Here is a 20,265-nt window from a genome sequence, read left to right as displayed (position 1 = left end):
AAACGAGACATTAGGCATGATAAAAGTATTAAAGGTTTAAATCTGTTTAGATACGCGCCCCTTTACTAGTTGTAACAGCGAATCGTGCAAGAAGCTGCTAGGCTGTGTCTTCTGTAAAGCGCATACTCTGCTCCTTTATCTGCCTGAATTGGAGCGCTGCTCACTGAGCCGAATTGTGCCCGCCTTTGCTTTAATGTAACTTCTAAGACGTAGATGCAAAATTCTCTGCCTTGGAAATAACAATTCTGATGATTGATTGATTGATTGATTGATTGATTGATTGATTGATTGATTGATTGATTGATTGATTGATTGATTGATTGATTGATTGATTGATTGATTGATTGATTGATTGATTGATTGATTGATTGATTGATTGATTGATTGATTGATTGATTGATTGATTGATTGATTGATTGATTGATTGATTGATTGATTGATTGATATTTGTTGTTTAAAGGGGCCTAACATCGAGGTCATCGTCCCCAGTAACAATTCTAACTTCTCTAGAAACACAATTTAAAATTGTACTTACCTCTTAATTGCGTGCCAAGAGCGGTAGAGGTCGTACAGTAGGTTGAGGAGTAGTACTGTAATGCCAGTTTCTTTCGCTAACATGGACACTCCTCCAAGGACAATGCTAAGCCACAAGTTACTGCTGGCCCCTTCTCCCTGGCTGAAAAGAGGGAAAAAAATACTAATGCCATGCAAATTGACGGTGTCATACTTAAGAGTATTTGTGACCTTAAAATATCAAATACAAAGGGAGAGAAATCACAAGACTTAATAAATAACTCTACACGTTCCTTCAAAAGGCACCAGATTATAGGAATTTCGTCTTGAAAGGTGATTACTAGTGCACAGTAGTTTACTAAGAAGACAAAAGTTTCAGTGTTGCCAAGTTATGTTAAAATATTAACTTGAACATTTCTGCAAGTAATGTTGGGAGTTTCAATAAAAAACGCAAAGAAATCTGTAAGTTTTACTTAAATTTCTGTTGCTAGTACAACGTACAGTTAGTCACTGTACCGGTCAATTTAGTGCAAATCGTAGTTAACTTTTCGAAATATTTAAATTATTTATTTATTTATTTATTTATTTATTTATTTATTTATTTATTTATTTTTGTATATAACAGGTCATAACAGGATTAGGCTAAGACTGCGGAATCTCATTTTCACGCCCTTCCTGACCCGTTCATTTCTTTCACCATTCAGTCATTTTTGGAAATCTCGAATCACTTCCTACTAAATCTGAAAACACTTCTTAGCAGTCACATTAGGGGTCCCCACACAGCGAAAAACGTAAAATTAAGTATTTTCTTCAATTGTGCCAAAAGTGGAAAGGCTAAAGAACCCGGAAAGATTTCAAATTGTTAGTCTTTGATAGATCTAAAAATGGAAATGAATATCCACAGCCTGTTTCCAGTCATTCGACCAGGTCAAGAATGGAGTGAATGAAGCCCCCATCTAGCGGCGAGGATGGGAATTGTGCCGGCTGCCTAAGCCTGTCGCACTTCTCCGGGGCAATCATTAATGAATGACAGGTGAAATTAAATTGAAGAGTGTTTCTGTAATGGAATATGACAGGGAAAACCGGAGTACCCGGAGAAATTCCTGTCCCGCCTCTGCTTTGTCCAGCACAAATCTCACATGGTGTGACCAGGATTTGAACCACGGAACCCAGCGGTGAGAGGCCGACGTGCTGCTGCCTGAGCTACGGGGGGCTTCTTTCGTAGATCTATTAAACTAAAAGAACAAAATTCGAAAGTGTAAGAGAGGGCCGAGAGTCCTAACTTCGCCACATACAAAGGCATAAAATAAATAAATAAATAAATAAATAAATAAATAAATAAATAAATAAATAAATAAATAAATAAATAAATAAGTAAATAAAATCATATCTGCCCTAGAAAAACAACCTAAAATCGCTTGTTTCTTTACTCGTTTTCTTTTTATTAAAATCCTAGCCGAATTAACTCATTTACACAATTCTTTCTGTAGTTTGTTCCTTGGTTCGATATACTGAGGCGTTGTTTGATTTTTGAAAAATGTCCATACCGAATGTAGTTATAAGGGGTTAATTGAAATTCTGCATTGACTCACATTAGCGCTCGTAGTGGTAGAAAAAGGCGAACTGCTAATGTAATCAACCGGATGTATGGGTCCATGGCTAAATGGTTAGCGTGCTGGCCTTTGGTAACAAGGGTACACCGTTCGATTCCCGGCAGGGTCGGGAATTTTAACCTTAATTGGTTAATATCGCTGGCACGGGGACTGGGTGTATGTGTCTTCTTATTTCTTTTACTTATTATGGCTTCCTTCACGTGGCGAGGTTAGGGCACACGGCGCTCTCTTACACTTACCTAACCACAATACAAAAAATGATCGTCATGTCATCCTCATCACGAAGCGCAGGTCGCCTACGGGAGTCACATAAAAAGAGACCTGCATCTGGCGAGCCGAACTTGTCCTCGGACACTTCCGGCACTAAAAGCCATACGCCATTTCATTTTCATCGACCAGATAACGATGATTGCCGGCCCCGTGGTGAAGGGGTACCGTGCCTGCCTCTTACCCGGAGACCCCGGGTTCGATTCCCGGCCAGGTCAGGGATTTTTACCTGGATCTGAGGGCTGGTTCGAGGCCCACTCAGCCTACGTGATTAGAATTGAGGAGCTATCTGACGGTGAGATAGCGGCCCCGGTCTAGAAAGCCAAGAATAACGGCCGAGATGATTCGTCGTGCTGAACACACGACATCTCGTAATCTGAAGGCCTTCGGGCTGAGCAGCGGTCACTTGGTAGGCCAAGGCCCTTTAAGGGCTGTAGTGCCATGGGGTTTGTTTTCGATAACGATGATTAAGAAAAGGATTGTAATATTTAGGAATAAATAAAGGATATACTCACACTTTATTATATTTTATTTACCTAAAATTCGTTAAATGTTTGAAAAATAGAGTATCCAGTATTCGGAATATAGTAGGTTCGAACCCCACTGTCGGCAGCCCTGAAGATGGTTTTCCATGGTTTCCCATTTTCACACCAGGCAAATGCTGGGGCTGTACCTTAATTAAGGCTACGGCCGTTTCCTTCCTACTCCTAGCCTTTCCCTGTCTCATCGTCGCCATAAGACCTATCTGTGTCGGTGCGACGTAAAGCAACTAGCAAAAAAAAAAAAAAAAATGAGTTGCTTGCCTGAAGGGCTGCAACTGTGGAGATTTTTTTTCTGTTGATTGGTAACTTTTTAATAGGGAATGGCTGCTTATTACTTACTCTGAAAGCAACAATTATCAACATTACTCGAAATGAACTGTCCTTACCAGAACAGTAGAACGATATTGCCGCGACGCAGGATTTTTGCGCCTCTTTTCAACCATACCACGTCGCCATACAAGAGATGCGGAGCAAATCCTCACGCCTTCCCGTTCCTCGCGGAATGAGCCGCTCGTCAGAACATGTCAGAGTTATGTTCAGCAGTACGCCGAGCTCATAAAGTTGCAGGCTTACACCACATCTCTCCTGGGATTTCCGGAAATCCTAGCATTCCATAATTCTAAATGTTAGCAAGTCTAATCTGGCCGCGCAGGTACTTCCACGAGCAAAATGAGCTACAACTATGCTGTCTTAGTAGATAGACATGCCACGTGAGGGGACGGAAGTTCATTAAAATGGAGACAGTTTCAGAATAAGAGACATTCGTATTCTGTGCTGATGGCACTTTTCACAGTTCCATAATCCGCTTGCTATCTGGCTTTCATGAGAAGGTTAACTCGTTATAACGTACATTGTCTGCCTCTGTGGTGTAGTGGTTAGTGTGATTAGCTGCCATCCACGGAGGTCCGGGTTCGATTCCTGGCTCTGCCACGAAATTTGAAAAGTGGTACGAGGGTGGAACGGGGTCCACTCAGCCTCGGGAGGTCAACTGAGTAGAGGTGGGTTCGATTCCCACCTCAGCCATCCTGGAAGTTGTTTTCCGTGGTTTCCCACTTCTCTTCCAGGCAAATGCCTTAAGGCTACGGCCGCTTCTTTCCATCTTCCTTGTATATCCCTTCCAATCTTCCCATCCCCCACCCAGGCCCCTGTTCAGCATAGCAGGTGAGGCCGTCTGGGCGAGGTACTGGTCATCCTTCCCAGTTGTAACCCCCGACCCAGAGTCTGAAGTTCTAGGACACTGCACTTGAGGCGGTAGAGGTGGGATCCCTCGCAGAGTCCGAGGAAAAAACCGACCCTGTTAGGTAAACAGATTACGATACGATATGATAAATTACATTATTTCTTAATAACTCTAAAAGTGTATCGAATTCCTGCTTATATTTTCCAACGAAGTGAGCCTCCGTGGCTCAGACGGCAGTGCACCGGCCTCTCTGGATACCGTGGTTCAAATCCCGGTCACTCCATATGAAAGTTTTGTTGGTCCAAATGAAGGCGGGACAGGTTTTTCTCCGAGTTGTCCGGTTTTCCCTGTCATATTTCATTCCAGAAACACTCTCCATTCTCATTTCATTGCATCTATCAGTCATTTATAAATCACTTTAGGAGTGGCGACGCCATCGTACTAATACCCTATATCCTGTATATGCTTCATTCATTACATCCCTGACCCGTTCAATGACAGGATAACAGATTGAAGGTTTTCATTTCATGTTCCAACCAAGTGTGTGTGAGCAGCAAGACATTCATTAGTCCTGTCGTAGGGGGCATAACACGCACTCACATTATCTCCAGCTTTTATAAGAGGTGACTTAAAGAAGTAAACAACTAGAGCCTCACATTTCAAAGATATTAGTGACCCCACTTGCTTAACACCTTCTCCCTTTCGGCCCTGAATTTATTAGATCTTCGACGTTTAATTAGAACTAGCAACTGTACCCGTGCTTCGCTACGGTGTTCAACATTGTATTCGAATATCGAAGTAAACAGTGTACATGCAGTAAATAAGATTGCTTTAAAATTGCATGTCTCTTAGCGTTATCCGAGAAAGAGCATGGGGATGTCCCCATACGTTGTTTCCAATGTAAAGTGTTTGTTACGGATTTGTGATATAACGGCAGGCTCACTTGCCTACTGCCATTCACAATCGAGTTGGGAAGTTTACATTATAATTGGAGGCCCCATTGCCTACTGCGCGGTCACAATCAAGTTGGGAGTGTTCGTTACAATGGCAGGCCCCATTTCCTACTCCCAAACAGATTACAGTCGAGGAGATTTTATTATAATGGCAGGCAAATTCCCTACCACCTTTCAAAATTGAGTTGTGCCGTTATCATTATAATGCCAGGTCCATTTTCCTACTTCCAGCTACCTTACTGCCAGTCACACCAAGTTGGTGAGTTTCCATCAAAATAGCGGGCCACTATGCCTAATGCCAGTCACATTTTAGATGAGGACATTTGTTTATAATGGCGGGCACCCTTGCCTTCTGCCAAACACAATCGGGTAGGGAAGTTTTACACAAAACTGCATGCTCACTTGCCTTCTGCAAGTCAAATCGAGAAGCGAACTATTCATTACAATTGTAGACCTTCCTTACTAATGACAGTTACACAGGAGTTGGAGAAGGGCCCATTCATACAGCCAGTCAAAGTCGGTGTGGGGAGTACTGATTACATTAGCAGACCCACCCTTTCTCGATCGCTACAAATCGACATCAGTGAATATATATAGATCGACATACGAAAGTATATGCGTGTTTACAATATTGAAGACCTTCATTTACAGATTAACTGCTACTAAACGTACGTCATATCGACAAAGAATTATACTATAAGACACGCCGGATTTAGTGCCCTAAATGGCTGGTCCTATGATATGTCATCTATTCTAGGGTCAGATTGAGTTAGAAACGTGGAACAGGGTAACGTTTTTGTAAGATTATCTCACATTACATTACTTTTCGGATAATTATGTGACAGCTACATACATAGCATTTGGCTCACATATGGCTACTGGGTGGGCCAATTTTCGTGAAGAGTTTGATGATTCTGTATTTCATATAAGTAATCGAAAGTATGAATTATGCTTGTGAAAATTCCAAACTGACTTAACATCGATTAATAGAGAAAAATCAAGCGTAAAAGGGATACAGATACGGCAAAAAGTCATAAGACCAAGGTTGTAGATCTTTCCAAATTGAACGGAGATTGTGCAATCTGTTATGTGATAGAAATTTCCGAAGGTCTGCACCATCATTAAAGTTGCCTGCATATTTCGATATTCTTCGGGGATAAAAAGTGAAAAATGTAATAATCTAGGATGTTTTCCGTTCGTTACAGGCTAAAACGTATAATTTTGTCAAATTTCAATTATCTCCTGTTTTTCTTCTGGCAGATTATGCCGCAATCTGGATTTAGGGCGAGGCGGTTAAAAATTAGGACTTTCAGGAAACTAAACCAAAAATTGTGCAGATGGTCATTATTAACCCTTAAACGGAAAGCTGTACGAAAATTTCGCCAAAATAGTCAGTGTAGTGGCACACAGTCGTTACGATTTGATTTATATAAATAAGGAATCTGATCCATGTAAAACACCTTTGTGGCTATGTCCGCTGGACTTAACCTGCAAAACTGACCATTCATGATATCTCCCTTATTAATCCTCCTGACGAAAAAATGCACATGAAAAAAAGGTTTAGAGGTGGAATTCCATCACGTTTGGTCGATTTCCAGTCAGGTTGGTCTTGTTCTGTATATATTGTGGAAGAGTAAAATCACCATTTCGGTTCCTTATAAACCGCCAGTCCATTCCGGAACATGAAATGTTATTTACGTTTAAAACCTACCTTTGGACAGGTGGATGCTAAATATAAATTTTGGTTCAAATGTCTTCAGTAGTTTTCAAGTTGTAAGGAATACGCTTTACACGCACCCGCTCGTGAGTTAAGTCCGATGGGGCTTGTACAGAAAAACGGTCCGTTAATGATATCTCCCTTATTAATCCTCGTATCGAAATGATGCACATGAGAAAAAAGGTTTAGAAATTAATTTCTACCAAGGCAGGTAGATTTAAATTAACGTTGGTTGTGTATATTTTGTGGAAGTGCAAAATCCTGTTTCTGTTTCGTATAAACCCCCAGTCAGTTCAGGGATTTAGAAACAATATTTGCCCTAAAACCTGTCAAGGACAGGCGTATTCTAAATATGAGTCTTGGTGGAAATACATCCAGTAGTTTCTAGCACTCGCGTACATACGGCGTAATTAAGGAAGAAAATAATACAGTTAAAAAAGTTGAAAGTAATAGAAAATGGATTATAACTGAGGACAGCCGGATAACGACAAATATGTAAATGCCAAGTGAATGTATTGGAAAATCAAATGCCCCTCAATAAATTATGCTAGTGTGAATTATGGATATAATAAAGCGGTAACAGAGGAGAAATTTAGGTCCAGTGATTCCTAGGTAAACAAATAAGAAGAAGATGACTAATGGTGTTATTACTTATTCTATTCGAGGGCGGTTATAACAACCAACGATATTCCGCCAATATCCCGCAGGTAGGCCGATTGACGCCTCTCTTGTCTTCTACCCAAGGAACAACCACGAATTTAAAAGCATGATGAGAAAAATGGCAATACGTTACTTCCCTGCTGGCATGCAGTCAGAAACTTTGCCATGGTAACCTGTAGGTTCGTTGTCGGTCTGTCTGTCACTCAATGCAGAGCATGATACCAGCGGAAAATTATAAATTTCTCCGTCATGTGAAGAGTAAGGTAAATTATGAGCATAACGAAAGTTGTTTATAATGAAGAGACGTTTCCCGTACGGTAAACGAAGTTTACAGAAAATCAATAATATAAGATGAAATGGAGGAAAACCATTCTGGTTTTCCTATAAACCCCCCCGTCTTTTCAAAGATTTTAAAATGATATGCATATCGAAACCTTCCCCGGGATGAGTATACTCTAAATATGAAGTTTGGTTGAGATCTATCTAGCCGTTTCGACGTGATGGTGGATAAACCATTCTAGTTTTCGTATAAACCCCCGGTCTATTCAAATATTTTAAAATTATATGCATATCGAAACCTTCCCCGGGATGAGTATACTCTAAATATGAAGTTTGGTTGAGATCTATCCAGCCGTTTCGACGTGATGGTGGAAAAACCATTCTGATTTTCCTATAAACCCCCCGTCTATTAAAAGATTTTTAAATGATATGCATGTCGAACCTTCCCCGGGATGAGTATACTCTAAATATGAAGTTTGGTTGAGATCTATCCAGCCGTTTCGACGTGATGGTGGAAAAACCATTCTGATTTTCCTATAAACCCCCCGTCTATTCAAAGATTTTAAAATGGTATGCATATCAAAACCTTCTCCGGGATGAGTATACTCTAAATATGAAGTTTGGTCGAGATCTATCCAGCCGTTTCGACGTGATGGTGGAAAAACCATTCTGGTTTTCCTATAAACCCCCCGTCTATTCAAAGATTTTAAAATGTATGCATATCGAAACCTTCCTCGGGATGAGTATACTCTAAATATGAAGTTTGGTTGAAATCTATCCAGCCGTTTCGACGTGATGTTGGAACAGACAAACAGACAAACAGACAGACAAACAGACAAACAGACAAACAGACAAACAAACAGACACGAAACATAAAAACCACCGTTTCGGTCTTGAGTTGACCTAAAACGGATAAATATCTGAAAAATTGGCAAAACAAAAGAAATTACAGACAGCGGACCCCCTACAATTTTATTTATATATATAATTATTTCTGTGTTACATCCTTCATGGTGCTTCCCACGTACATTCAGTGGCGGTGGGCTCTCAAGGCCACATTAGCACGTCAACACCCAGTTCTAATGCATATTCACGCATTCATAGTTAATTCAAAATTGTTTCTCTTGTTACGACCTGTTACGACGAAAGCATTCAACTTATATCGAAGCTCCGTTACACTGACAGCTGTTCGTTTCGACTGACAATACAGGGAGCACACTGGAGATTGTGCTACAAGCCTGAAGGTTATACACATTCGCATACAGACGACGTCATGGTTAATGCATAGGTATTCCCATAAGCGAGGAGCACGGTAAGGAATGTGCCTTCCGTCTACAACAACCCTCAAATCAGAGACATAATTACAGTTGACCACAAGGGTCTACCATCTCCCCTGTTACAGTTGGCCGCAGTCTCCCAGAAGTTACTATTGCATTATAATGTGGAAAGACTTCGCAAATAAGTAATTCTGAACAGGTGTTCGTTATCGCGGTAAGAAATTTGCTTGAAATGGTAGGTGGAGAATCGTTTCAAGAGAAATGAATTTCACTACCAATAATTGTGGTACCGGTACGCATTGTAGCAACGTAGCTGTAAATTTTACTTTCACCGAACAGAGTGGCTTTGGCTAACAATGGCCACGGTTTTATCGTGACTTTACTTCTCTACATTCGGGAGGCGGTGGGCACCATCGGCTGTCCTGAGAATGGTTTTCCGTGGTTTCCCATTCACCTCACTAAGGCGAATGTCAGGACAGATTATTTTATAGGCCACGGGCGATTCCCTCTCACCTTCTACACACTTCAAATACCTAAATATCCCAGAAGTTATGCCGCGGATGAATTTTTCTGCCCCCAAAATTAAGAAGGAATGGTTGTCCAATTATACTTTCTCAGCCAGGCTGGGTAGCTCGGATGGCAGGGCGCTGTTCTTCTCATCCCGATTCGACAATGACTCGGTCCGGTTGTATTTGAAGCTGCTCAAATACGTCAACATCATGTCGGTAGTTTACTGGCATCTAAATTAACTCCCGCGGGACAAAATTCCGACACCTCGGCGTCTCCGAAAACCGTAAAAGTAGTTATTGGGACTACTGTAAAATCAATAAAATCTTAAAGTAAGAATCACATCATTACTCACCAGACACCTCAGCTGTGACCTTGCATTCGGGAGATAGTGGGTTCGAACCACACTGTCGGCAGACTTGAAGGTGATTTGCCGTGGTTTCTCACTTTCACACCAGGCAAATGCTGTCAGTGTGATGTAAAACAAATTGAAAAATATCACCAGACGTTATCATAATCAATTGTCCGGCTCCATGGCTAAATGTTTAGCGTGCTGGCCTTTGGTCACATGGGTCCCGGGTTCGATTCCCGGCAGGGTCGGGAATTTTAACCATCATTGGTTAATTTCGCTGGCACGGGGTCTGGTTGTACGTATCGTCTTCATCATCATTTCAATCTCATCACGACGCGCAGGTCGCCTACGGGTCTCAAATCTAAAGACCTGAAACTGGCGAGCCGAACTTGTCCTCGGACAATCCAGGCACTAAAAGCCATACGCCATTTAATTTTTCATCATAATCAATTAATTCATCTCTATATCTTTTAATAATAATAATAATAATAATAATAATAATAATAATAATAATAATAATGATAATAATAATAGTTTTATGTCCTACTAATAATCTTTACGGTTCCCAGAGACAGTGAAATACCGAAAACCTGTCCCACAGGAGGTTATTTTAGATTCTGGTAAATCTACCGACACGAGGCAAAGTATTTTAGCAGCATCAATTACCGCCGGAGTGAACCGAGATTGAAGCCACCAACTTCAGCTCGCATAACGAGAGCTCTATCATCTGAGCGACTCAGTCTGCAAATCTCCTTGTACAATTATACAATTAAGCATTAAATTAATGTGGCTTATCCTAGATGTATCTTAAGTGTCTACATATCCGAGAGGTATATTATGCAGCAGTTCCATTAATTCATATTATGTGTACGTATGGCAGTTGTTGGCCAAGATGTAACGTTACACACCGAGTGAGTAAGGTGCGCAATTCGGGCCGTGTTTCTCTTAGCTGGCAATCGAAGTATGGTAGGTTCGAGCCCCGCATGCGGCAGCGCTGAATATTGTTCTTCCGTGGTATCCCATTTGCACCCCAGGAAAATGCTAAGAATTAACCTTTTGTAAGGTCACGGTCACTTCCTTCCAAGTCCTAGACTTGTACTATATCATGAATGGATACAAAGATAAATGTCATTATAGGCCATCAGGCCTTTTCTTACACTAAACCAATAACTTTATATTAGAATCATGATCAACGCTGTCGTAATTCATACCAAATAACGCAAAGTGGTTCCAAAAAAAATAAAAATATGTAATAACAAGTAAAATTCCACCCCGGTGAGCTATATATTTTTACACGATTGTAAAATTAATTTATTTTATTTAGCGTGTCAGAAGTACAAAGTAAGGGAGACAAAAATTAAACAAGGAAATTTTAAACATTGGTTGACCAAAAATTGGCCACGGCAAGCGCATTTGGAGTTGCCCTCATTAGATCTTTAATGGTACAAGTGGCTGGAGAAGATGGACACAGTAGAAGATGCTCGTTAGTCTGCTTAGTACCACACTTGCAGTAAACTGTCTCCACAGGAATAACGAACAGAGGTGGGTCCCAGAAATCGATCTGGGAAGAGTTCTTGTGACTCTGAGCAACTGGTAGTGAAATGCGTCGTTGCGAAACTCCTGCAACAATAATATATTGGATTCAGCAAGAGAATCCAACTAGCCTCTTTTATTACAAGTTCCGCACGTAACCTACAGGAGGTCCCCCCTGTTAAGCTGAGAAACCCAGTGGAAAGTTGGACAACCAATCCCAGCGGGAAGCTTTTTCAGTATACCGATAAGTGCTGGGGGCATCAAGGCTTACAACCTTGATAGTTAAAAACCACGTTACCTTCGGTTAACTCTGGAAACGTGGATCAAATGGAAATCTACCCCAGGTGGTAACAAATCCACGCCCAGTCACAGTGGGGCAAGCAGACCACCGAATTCTGGGGAGCCTGCAGCTTCATGTAAGAGGAAGAAACACATCAACTATCCCGCAAAGATAAATATTGATTCCCCCCTACAAACGGGAAAACTGTAACATACATTAGACGTCCTGACAAAACACAACATCCTTATAAAGGCTTTGCAAGATACAAGACTTAGTGACGAAGAACCTTTTGAGTCACAAGGCTTCAGGATCTACAAGGGAAAACCAGTCAGAGAGTGGTGAAGAATATGCCTAACCTGGATACAGGCTTCATAGTCAACAACAAATTTTTCAACTCCATTATCTCCATCTCATCTCCCAATGGAAGAACGTCCACTATAGCCCTAAGAAGCCTCAACAAAGCCTACACGTTTGTTAACTTCCAGGTACCTACCAATTATACTAATAAGAGTGATATTGAAAGTTTCCAATGCTTTTGGGAAGAACTAGAAGAGACAATCGATAAGATTCTAGAACATCACATGGTTATCTTGATGGAGAACTTCAACGCCCAGATTGGTAAAGAGCGCAGGTTCAAGGGCATAGTCGGGAAATACCCGGCCCATAAGAGAACCAATTGTAATGGTGATAGGTTGATCAATGTGTGTATGAATCACAACCTTGTTCTAAAATCAAAAGCGATCCGACACCTCCCGCGAAAAGCCAAGACTTGGATATGTCGCAATCCCTTGCTATGAGAGTACCAGATAGACCACGATGCCATCAGTAGAAGGAATAGCAAGGAAATAATAAACGTCAAGGAATCGAGAGGTGCCAATATTGATTCAGACCACTACCTCTGTTTGGTCAAAGCAAATTTCATTCCACTCACGAAGTGCAGAGGTAACAACTACATCAAGTCCCAAAATTTAATCCAGCCCAGTTGAAAGAGAACAACTTTACCAAGAAAAAAGAATGAAAAGGATTGACCTAATCTAAATAAGGGCCTGATAGATGCAGCAACAGAAAGCATCCTTGCAAGCAGAAGGAGTAAACACCCATGGTGGACTCCGGCATGTGATAAGGCAATAGAGCAGAGAAGGCATGCACGGGTGAAATGGAACTGCAACAAAAGCACGGAAAATCGTACAGCCATCCTAACAATCAGAAAGAACATGGCCCAAAACCATAAGATGCTAAGAGGGAATATAACAACATCATACATCAGGCAGATAAAGGCTTTCAAAGGAACAACATCAATAACCTATGCAAAACTCTAAAACGCAGTGGTACATATAAGTTAGGAAATTTGTTTAGAATGGTTGTGGACAGGTACATTCAGCAAAACGGGCTGGCCTAGGTAGGATAAGGGTACAGAGAAATGGAAGTTAAGTACGGATGACATAAAAAATATTAGTGCTCAACTGTAGAAGTATTGAAAAGAAAAGAATCGTACTAATTTAATCGATATATACTTACAGATATTGTAATAGGAGTTGAATCATGACTGAGATATGATATAAAGGGTGCAGAAATGTCCTCACGGAACTTGAGCGTGTATCGTAGAGATAGGATAGGAATGCTAGGAGGAGGAGTATTCGTTCTGGTGAAAGAAGAATGTATAAGCTACGAAAAAAGGTGACAAACATTAAGTTCTACATGTAAGGCTCATCTCTAAATATAATAGGCGACTTGATGTATTTGGAGTGTACTGACCGGGAAAGGGTAGCGCTGACGGTGATTCAGAATTATTGGATAAGTTAATCAGCTATGTGGGAAACGATATGGAAAGGAATGTGATAGTAGCAGGTGATCTAAATTTACCAAATGCCAATAGGGAAGGTAACGCGAACGACAGGAAACATGAACAATAAATGGCAAATAAGTTAATACGAGAACGGCAGCTGATTCACAAAGTGATGGAGCCAACTAGAGGGAAGAATATTTTGGATGTGGTGCTGGTAAAACCAGATGAGCTCTATAGAGAAATCGAAGTAATAGAAGGATTTAGTGATCACGAAGCTGTTCTTTCGTAGTTAAAAATAAATGTGAAAGAAAGGAAGGTATTAAAATTAGGACTATTGGGCAGTACCATATGGCTGATAAAACAGGCATTAGGGAGTTTAAAAAAGTAAAATGGTAAAGAAAAATGTAAACAGACTCTGGGATGGGGTTTAAAGCAATTGTTGAGGAATGTGAAATTAGGTTTGAACCTTTAAAGATGGTAAGGAATGTTAAAGATCCACTATATTATAACAGAGGAATAAAGACACAAAGAAGGAGGTGCAGGCTGGAAAGAAATAGAGTTAGAAATGTCTGTGGAAGTAAGGAGAAATTGAAGGAACTTACTAGAAAATTGAATCTAGCAAAGAAGTAATCTAAGGATAATATGATGGCAAGCATAATTGGTGGTCATACAAATTTTAGTGAAAATGGAGAGATGGCGTGGAATGACATCAGTAGACGAATTTGTTTGAGTGATGTCTTTAAAGTAGGAAAGATCACAATATGAAGACAAAGCTGGAATTCAAGAGGAAAAATTGGGGCAAATATTCGTTTATAGGTAGGGGAGTTACGGACTGGAATAACTTACCTGGGGAGATGTTCAATAAATTTCCAATTTCTTTACGATCATTTGAGAAACGGCCGGGAAAATAACAGGCAGAGAATCTGCCACCTGGGTGACTGGGATATTATCTTCCCCAGTAAGGTATGGTAGGTTAGTAGGAAATTGGCTCATGAAATCCAGTTGTAGAAAGTGCCTATGAAAAGCTTTTTGGAAGGCAAACGTTAGAGGTTTGTAGTCAGTATGCAACGTTAACGGAAGTGGTTCTTTGTAGAATAGGATGCTAGCAATACTCCAGAAATTCCAGATTTTCATCTCGAAACTAATGCCTACTGCAAAGTTTGAAGCATCAAACATTATTTCCCATGATAGGCCACACGAATGATGTCCAAAGAGAGTGGAACTATCAATCTGTTTCTTAAGTTGTTTCAAAGCTTATTCTATTTCTGGTGCCCATTGACCTTTCCGACTATGACGTCTGAACGAGTCTTTACAAAGGTTGAAGAGTATGCGATAATTTGAAGTTTTAATCGGCAGTGAACGACGATAGAAATTTATCAATATAAGAATCCACCGTAGATCAGCAATGGTCCGAAATTGTTGGAAGGAGGTAATTGTTTCAACGCGTTCTGGTAGTGTTTTAATTCCAGCAGATATTATAGTGCATCCTAGGAAATTTCTGAGGCACCGGAAATACATTTAAAGAAATTTGCTATGATTTAGTACTTATTTAAGCGTTCCAGCAGCAAGCTTCATTAATAGAGGCAACAAGAATATCATCTAAGAAGAAAAAGAAAATCCAAGTCTCCAAATATATGGAATCGATATGTCACTGAAACAACAGAACAGCATTTCGAAATCCGAAAGGTACTTTGAGGAATCCGAATAAGCCAAAGGGAATTACAATGTCAGCTTTAAGCGCGCCCTCTTCTGCAATAGGTGTGCGGTGGAACGCTCTAATCAGGTTAACTTTACCACAAATTGTTCTCCAAATAACCGGTTGTTGAAGTCATGTCGGTGAGGTATAGGAAATCTATCGAAACCGTAATGGCACTGAGGGCTCTAATCTCAGCATGGCAGCCATGATTCATCTTTTGTTAGGGACCAAATGGAGGGGCCTCGATCAAGAGCTCCTGGAAGGTCCACAAATCCCCAGGTCATTCATTTTTTTAAAAAATTCAGCGTTGGTCTGAGCGAAATTGTCAGGTGGCAACCACCTTGCCCTTGCCGTGACTGGTGGGCCTTCAGTTTAAGTGGTATGAGAAAATTTAATATCTGGTGTAGAAAAGTTGGGGCTGACACGGAATAAACATGGATAGTCCATGAATAGAGATGAACATTTGTCGTAAGGAGCAAGCAAATGAATACTTTCGGAAGTTGAGCATTGTGTTAGTGCAGACAATTTGACAAGGTTAGTAGAAGTGTCAATTCGTTGTTTGTGTTTGATATCCACCTGCAATCCGTAATTATTATGAAAATCAGCACCGAGCAGCGGTTGGTTAAGTCCAGCATTTGTAAATGGCAAGAAAAACACAGGTTACAATGATAGTTTGATATGCATAAGGCATTCGCCACAGGTTGGAATAGATGTTCCGTTAGCAGCATATAAAAGACGCTTGCTAGCTACTCCTCGTCGTGTACATTTGAAGGTAAAACTAACACATCCGTTCCTATGTCAAGTAAAATTCGTGTTTCGGATGACCAATCATTCACGTACAGATAGCAAAAAGTTATCAATTTTGTCCAACGTAGCGATGTGCCGCCTCTAGCGAGGGACCTCAGCGTTTCTGGAATCAATAGGATATCTAGTAACATATGTAAAACAGTGCCAGCGTAACCCACCATGGTGCCCATACTGACGCTATGGTGACAAATATCTCGATCGGGAACGGGTTCTACACGCATGTTCAAATAAAACAGAACACCTTGACAGACTAGAGATAAGAACTTCATATTCACAGGATATGTTCATTCGTATGTTCTGCAGAAGAGATTAACATTTCAGACACCTAGGTCCAGCATGTGTCCTGTTGCCTAGTAGGCACTGGGTCCTCCATGGGCACTGACAACTTGTTCCATGCATGATGGCATTGACTCGTAAAAGGCGCGAATTGCGTCCTGGGGTATACCCATCCACGTTGCATTCACCTAGTTACATAGTTCATCATTGCTGGTTGCAACTTTGTCACAGTGCCGTACCCGTCGTTTAACCATATACTACACATTTTCTATTGGCGACAAGTCCGGTGATCGGGCGGGCCGGGTCAACAGTCTGACATCCTCTGACAACAAGAAGCCAGTGTTCGTGCAGCAACATGTAGTCGCGCATTGTCTGCTGTGATATGGGGACTGGCATGTCGTGCAGAAAGGGTATGGCAAGGGGTCGCAGGATGCCATTCGCGTAGGTCAAACTGGTCACAGTACCTAGACACCCACCAACTGTGATTTGTGGTTGTACCTAATAGCACCCCACACTACACGGCCTTGAGTTGGCGTCGTATGTCTTGTGCGAATAGAGTCAATTTGATGCCTCTCCCCCTGTCTGCGGTGAACCAAAATGTGGCCATCATTTTCAAACACACAGAAGCTATCTGCTGCCTTTCCTGTCTAGAGTTATGTCGTTCCATACACCACTGCAGTCTAGCATGTTTATGCACATTAGTCAAAGTAGGCGGAGAAGTGCACGACACGCCGGTAACCCAGACAGTAATAAACGGCAACGGACTGTTACTCCTGTTAGTGATGTGTTACACTGTTGCACACTTGCGCCAGAACCGAGGATGACGCAGATCAGTCCTGCAATGCCATCCGGGTGAGGTGTCGATATTCTCGGGGAGGGGGGCGGGTTGATCTGGGTGGTGCAACCAGACCTATCGCGTGGTTTTCTACGGCCTTCAGTGAACCATTCTGTACACATCCGTTGCACTGCCGACACACTTCGTCCCACATGAGCAGCAATTTCTCGGATGGATGCATCACGTTCTCTCATGCCAACAATACGCCCATTTTCAAACAGTACGGTTCTCACATACGTCTGCGAGGCATACTGAACGTTTGCTCAAGTCATACTGATCCATTACATTCTGTTTATAGCGACGAGAGCCGCAGGCACATTTTATCAGTCGGTGGTGGTGCGCCGAGATATCGATGTGGACTTTGAACCTGAAGACCGACATGGTTCAATGCTAATCATTTTTTCAGAACATACTAATGCTCGTGTCCAGTGAATATGAACTTCCTATCCCCAGCATTTCAAGGTGTTCTGGTTTTTATGAACATCAGTGTATTTTTTTCTGTAAGTACACTGTTTATAGAGAGGCGAGAAATTCGGTCCATCTGTGACGTACAACGATGATTTCATGGGACTGAATTACCTATAGAGATAACGTGGGATTTGAAAAGTCCAAAATCCTATCAGCTAATGAAGCCAGAGAATCATTGCAGGATGCCAATATCAATGTTCAGTTAATTGGAGGTCGTTGTAAAAATGTATGTGACATGTCAAGAGTTTTGTTACTTTCAGCCTACTGATGTATTTATATATTTGAACCAAACAGATGAACATCTAGGTCATTAGACGATAAAAGCATTCCTGGTGGTGGTCCTTGTTCTCTATCCGTCCTGACGTGATGTAGGCCTACTATTTATACAACTTATCACGTCCGGTAGTCCGACAGTCACGCCGGGGTCGCCAATGTGGAGAAGGTAATCGTCTACGCTGTAAGAGTTTCTAAGCAATCAAAAGAAGAGAAAACACTTTTCCTTTTGCGAAAATAATATTATTGTAAATATCTCTCCCGGTCATGGGTATCCATCAACAGCTGCTAATTTCAGATGGCAACTAGCCATAAGTTATAGTCTGCACGGTTGCTATGGTTACACTTCCGTCACACATTTTGTAGTGCCACGTTACACAAATTCTCGGATTACCCCAAGCCATGAGACATATTTGTGTCATAAACAAAGTGAACATCGAAAATTCTTATTGGAATAGTTATTGTCTCTTTGCACTCCATCCAGACCATGGCATCAAGAAGGTGGAGCCGCCACTACATGATTTTACATATCTTGCAAAGGCTTCGAAAATTTGTGGCATTCCTACTGTCTCTGAAACAGTTTTAGAACTACATTATCCTTCTTTCTGGAAATTTGGGAATACGAATAAACTAAATCCATTCCTGAAATTTCTTTAATAATGTGGGTCTGAAAACGCGTCATTCTGTGAAATTTCACCTAATTGTTCCGTAAGACGTGATACATATAGCCATATCTGCACAGCTGCTGGGTGCAAACATAGCGTCGTGCGCAGACCGTACTATATCAACAAGCCTTGCTTTGAATTAGACGCTGAGCTTGTACCCGGAAAATAGTGGGCTCGAACCCTACTGTGGGCAGCTCTGAAAATGGTGTTCCATGGTTTCCCATTTTCACATCAGGCAAATGCTGGGGATGTACCCAAATTAAGGCCACGGCCGTTTCCTTCCCACTCCTAGGCATTTCCTATCCCATTATCGCCATAAGGCCTATCTGTGTCGGCGCTACGTAAGAAAAATTATAGGAAAAATTAAATTAGGCATTAACGTCCAATAGTGAGGACCAGATGAAGTGTAACCCTCGCCAAGTAGGCGAGGTGAACACGCACTTTGTGTTCAAGATATAAGCGACAATTTATCACCCATAAAATCCATAATCAATCAAGAAGACTTGCATCCGACTTCTTGGCTCAATGGTCGGCGTTAAGGCCTTCGATTCAGAGAGTCCCGGGTTCGATTCCCGGCCGGGTCGTGGATTTTAATCAGCTCTAACTATTTCTCCTTGCTCGGGGACTGGCCGTTTGTGTGTGTCCTAACACCTTCCTCTTCATATTCAGAAAACATATTACACTGCCAACCACCACAGAAACATGCAATAGTGATTACATCCCTTCATATGGTGTTGGCGTCAGGAAGGGAATCCGGCCGTAAAACGGGGAAATCCTCATGTGCAACGCAGTTCGCACTCGCTACCCCACACCTGTGGGAAAAGGGGAAGACGAAGAAGAAATCAGGAAGAGTTGCAATAACGTATCTATACGCAAAAGTGTTTAAGTAAAAACCGTAAATCGGCTCAGTAGAGGCCGCAGGGAGACGGCCCTAAGATATAGCTTGTGCTTTAATATATATATATGTGCATATCTCAAACATGGAACCATTTCTTTAAGGTCTAATTTAATTCGTATTTGTAGTTACTTAATTTCATTGATCGTACAATTGTTAGGTAGTCTCACATCCTTCATACCTACGAGTCGAATAGTTTCAACCTTAATACCTATTAATGACGATATTGTACATTAATCGATTAAAATTGGACAAGGACTTGTCTCCTCATGGAAGGAAAAAAGAAAGGCGCCTCAAGATAAGATGCAAGAAGGAGCATCAAAGGGATCATAATTTCAACAAAATGAGATTCATTAGCAGAGACATTCTCAATTAGATTACGTAGAAGTTAGCAAGTAGACGTACGAAGTACACCATTTTGATCAGATTAAATTTTTAAGGAAGAGCCATTCTCTTCCTGGATTATTAATAATGAATATAAGGGAGGCGTCCGGGAGAGCACATTTTTCATCGGAAGGTCAGATTTTATCACGTATTCCTCAGTCAAGCAATGCACATATTCCGAATGGTTTAAGGCTTCAATCTGAGCTGAACTGAGCCTCAAAAACCGAACTGAGAGAAGAAGTGAGCTAAAATCCGACTCTACGCTATTGTACAGGTAGCTTATGTCTCATTTCCAATACAAACCATGATAGATCCTTTGCAAGTGAGAACTGAATTGACGAAGAATACACTTGCCAACACGAAAACAACATAAAATAAATATGAATATTAATATTAAAATTCGAAGTTATTTACAAACACAGAACTTTAACATAACGTTATATGCTTAAACACGAATATTAACATAAATATAACCATGAACTTAAAACATACAAGTATAAAAACAAT

The 20,265-nt window shown here is 41.1% G+C and overlaps 1 protein-coding gene across 1 annotated transcript in view; it reads right to left on the bottom strand.

The window, feature by feature from the left end:
• The window catches only part of LOC136866682 (protein O-mannosyl-transferase TMTC1), a 1,311,158-nt gene that overhangs the window by 755,275 nt on the left and 535,618 nt on the right, over positions 1-20,265 (bottom strand). Inside the window, exons 4-5 of the mRNA XM_068226806.1 lie at positions 6,527-6,536; positions 536-672 (exon numbers count right to left, since the gene is read on the bottom strand). Of these exons, the coding sequence (XP_068082907.1) occupies positions 536-672; positions 6,527-6,536 (147 nt within the window). The remainder of the gene's footprint in view (positions 1-535; positions 673-6,526; positions 6,537-20,265) is intronic.

This window comes from Anabrus simplex, chromosome 3, assembly GCF_040414725.1.
Source record: "Anabrus simplex isolate iqAnaSimp1 chromosome 3, ASM4041472v1, whole genome shotgun sequence".
Lineage (NCBI taxonomy): Eukaryota > Metazoa > Arthropoda > Insecta > Orthoptera > Tettigoniidae > Anabrus > Anabrus simplex.
The sequence above is the reverse complement of the archived record's forward strand: the minus strand, read 5'-3'. Positions and strand labels throughout refer to the sequence as shown.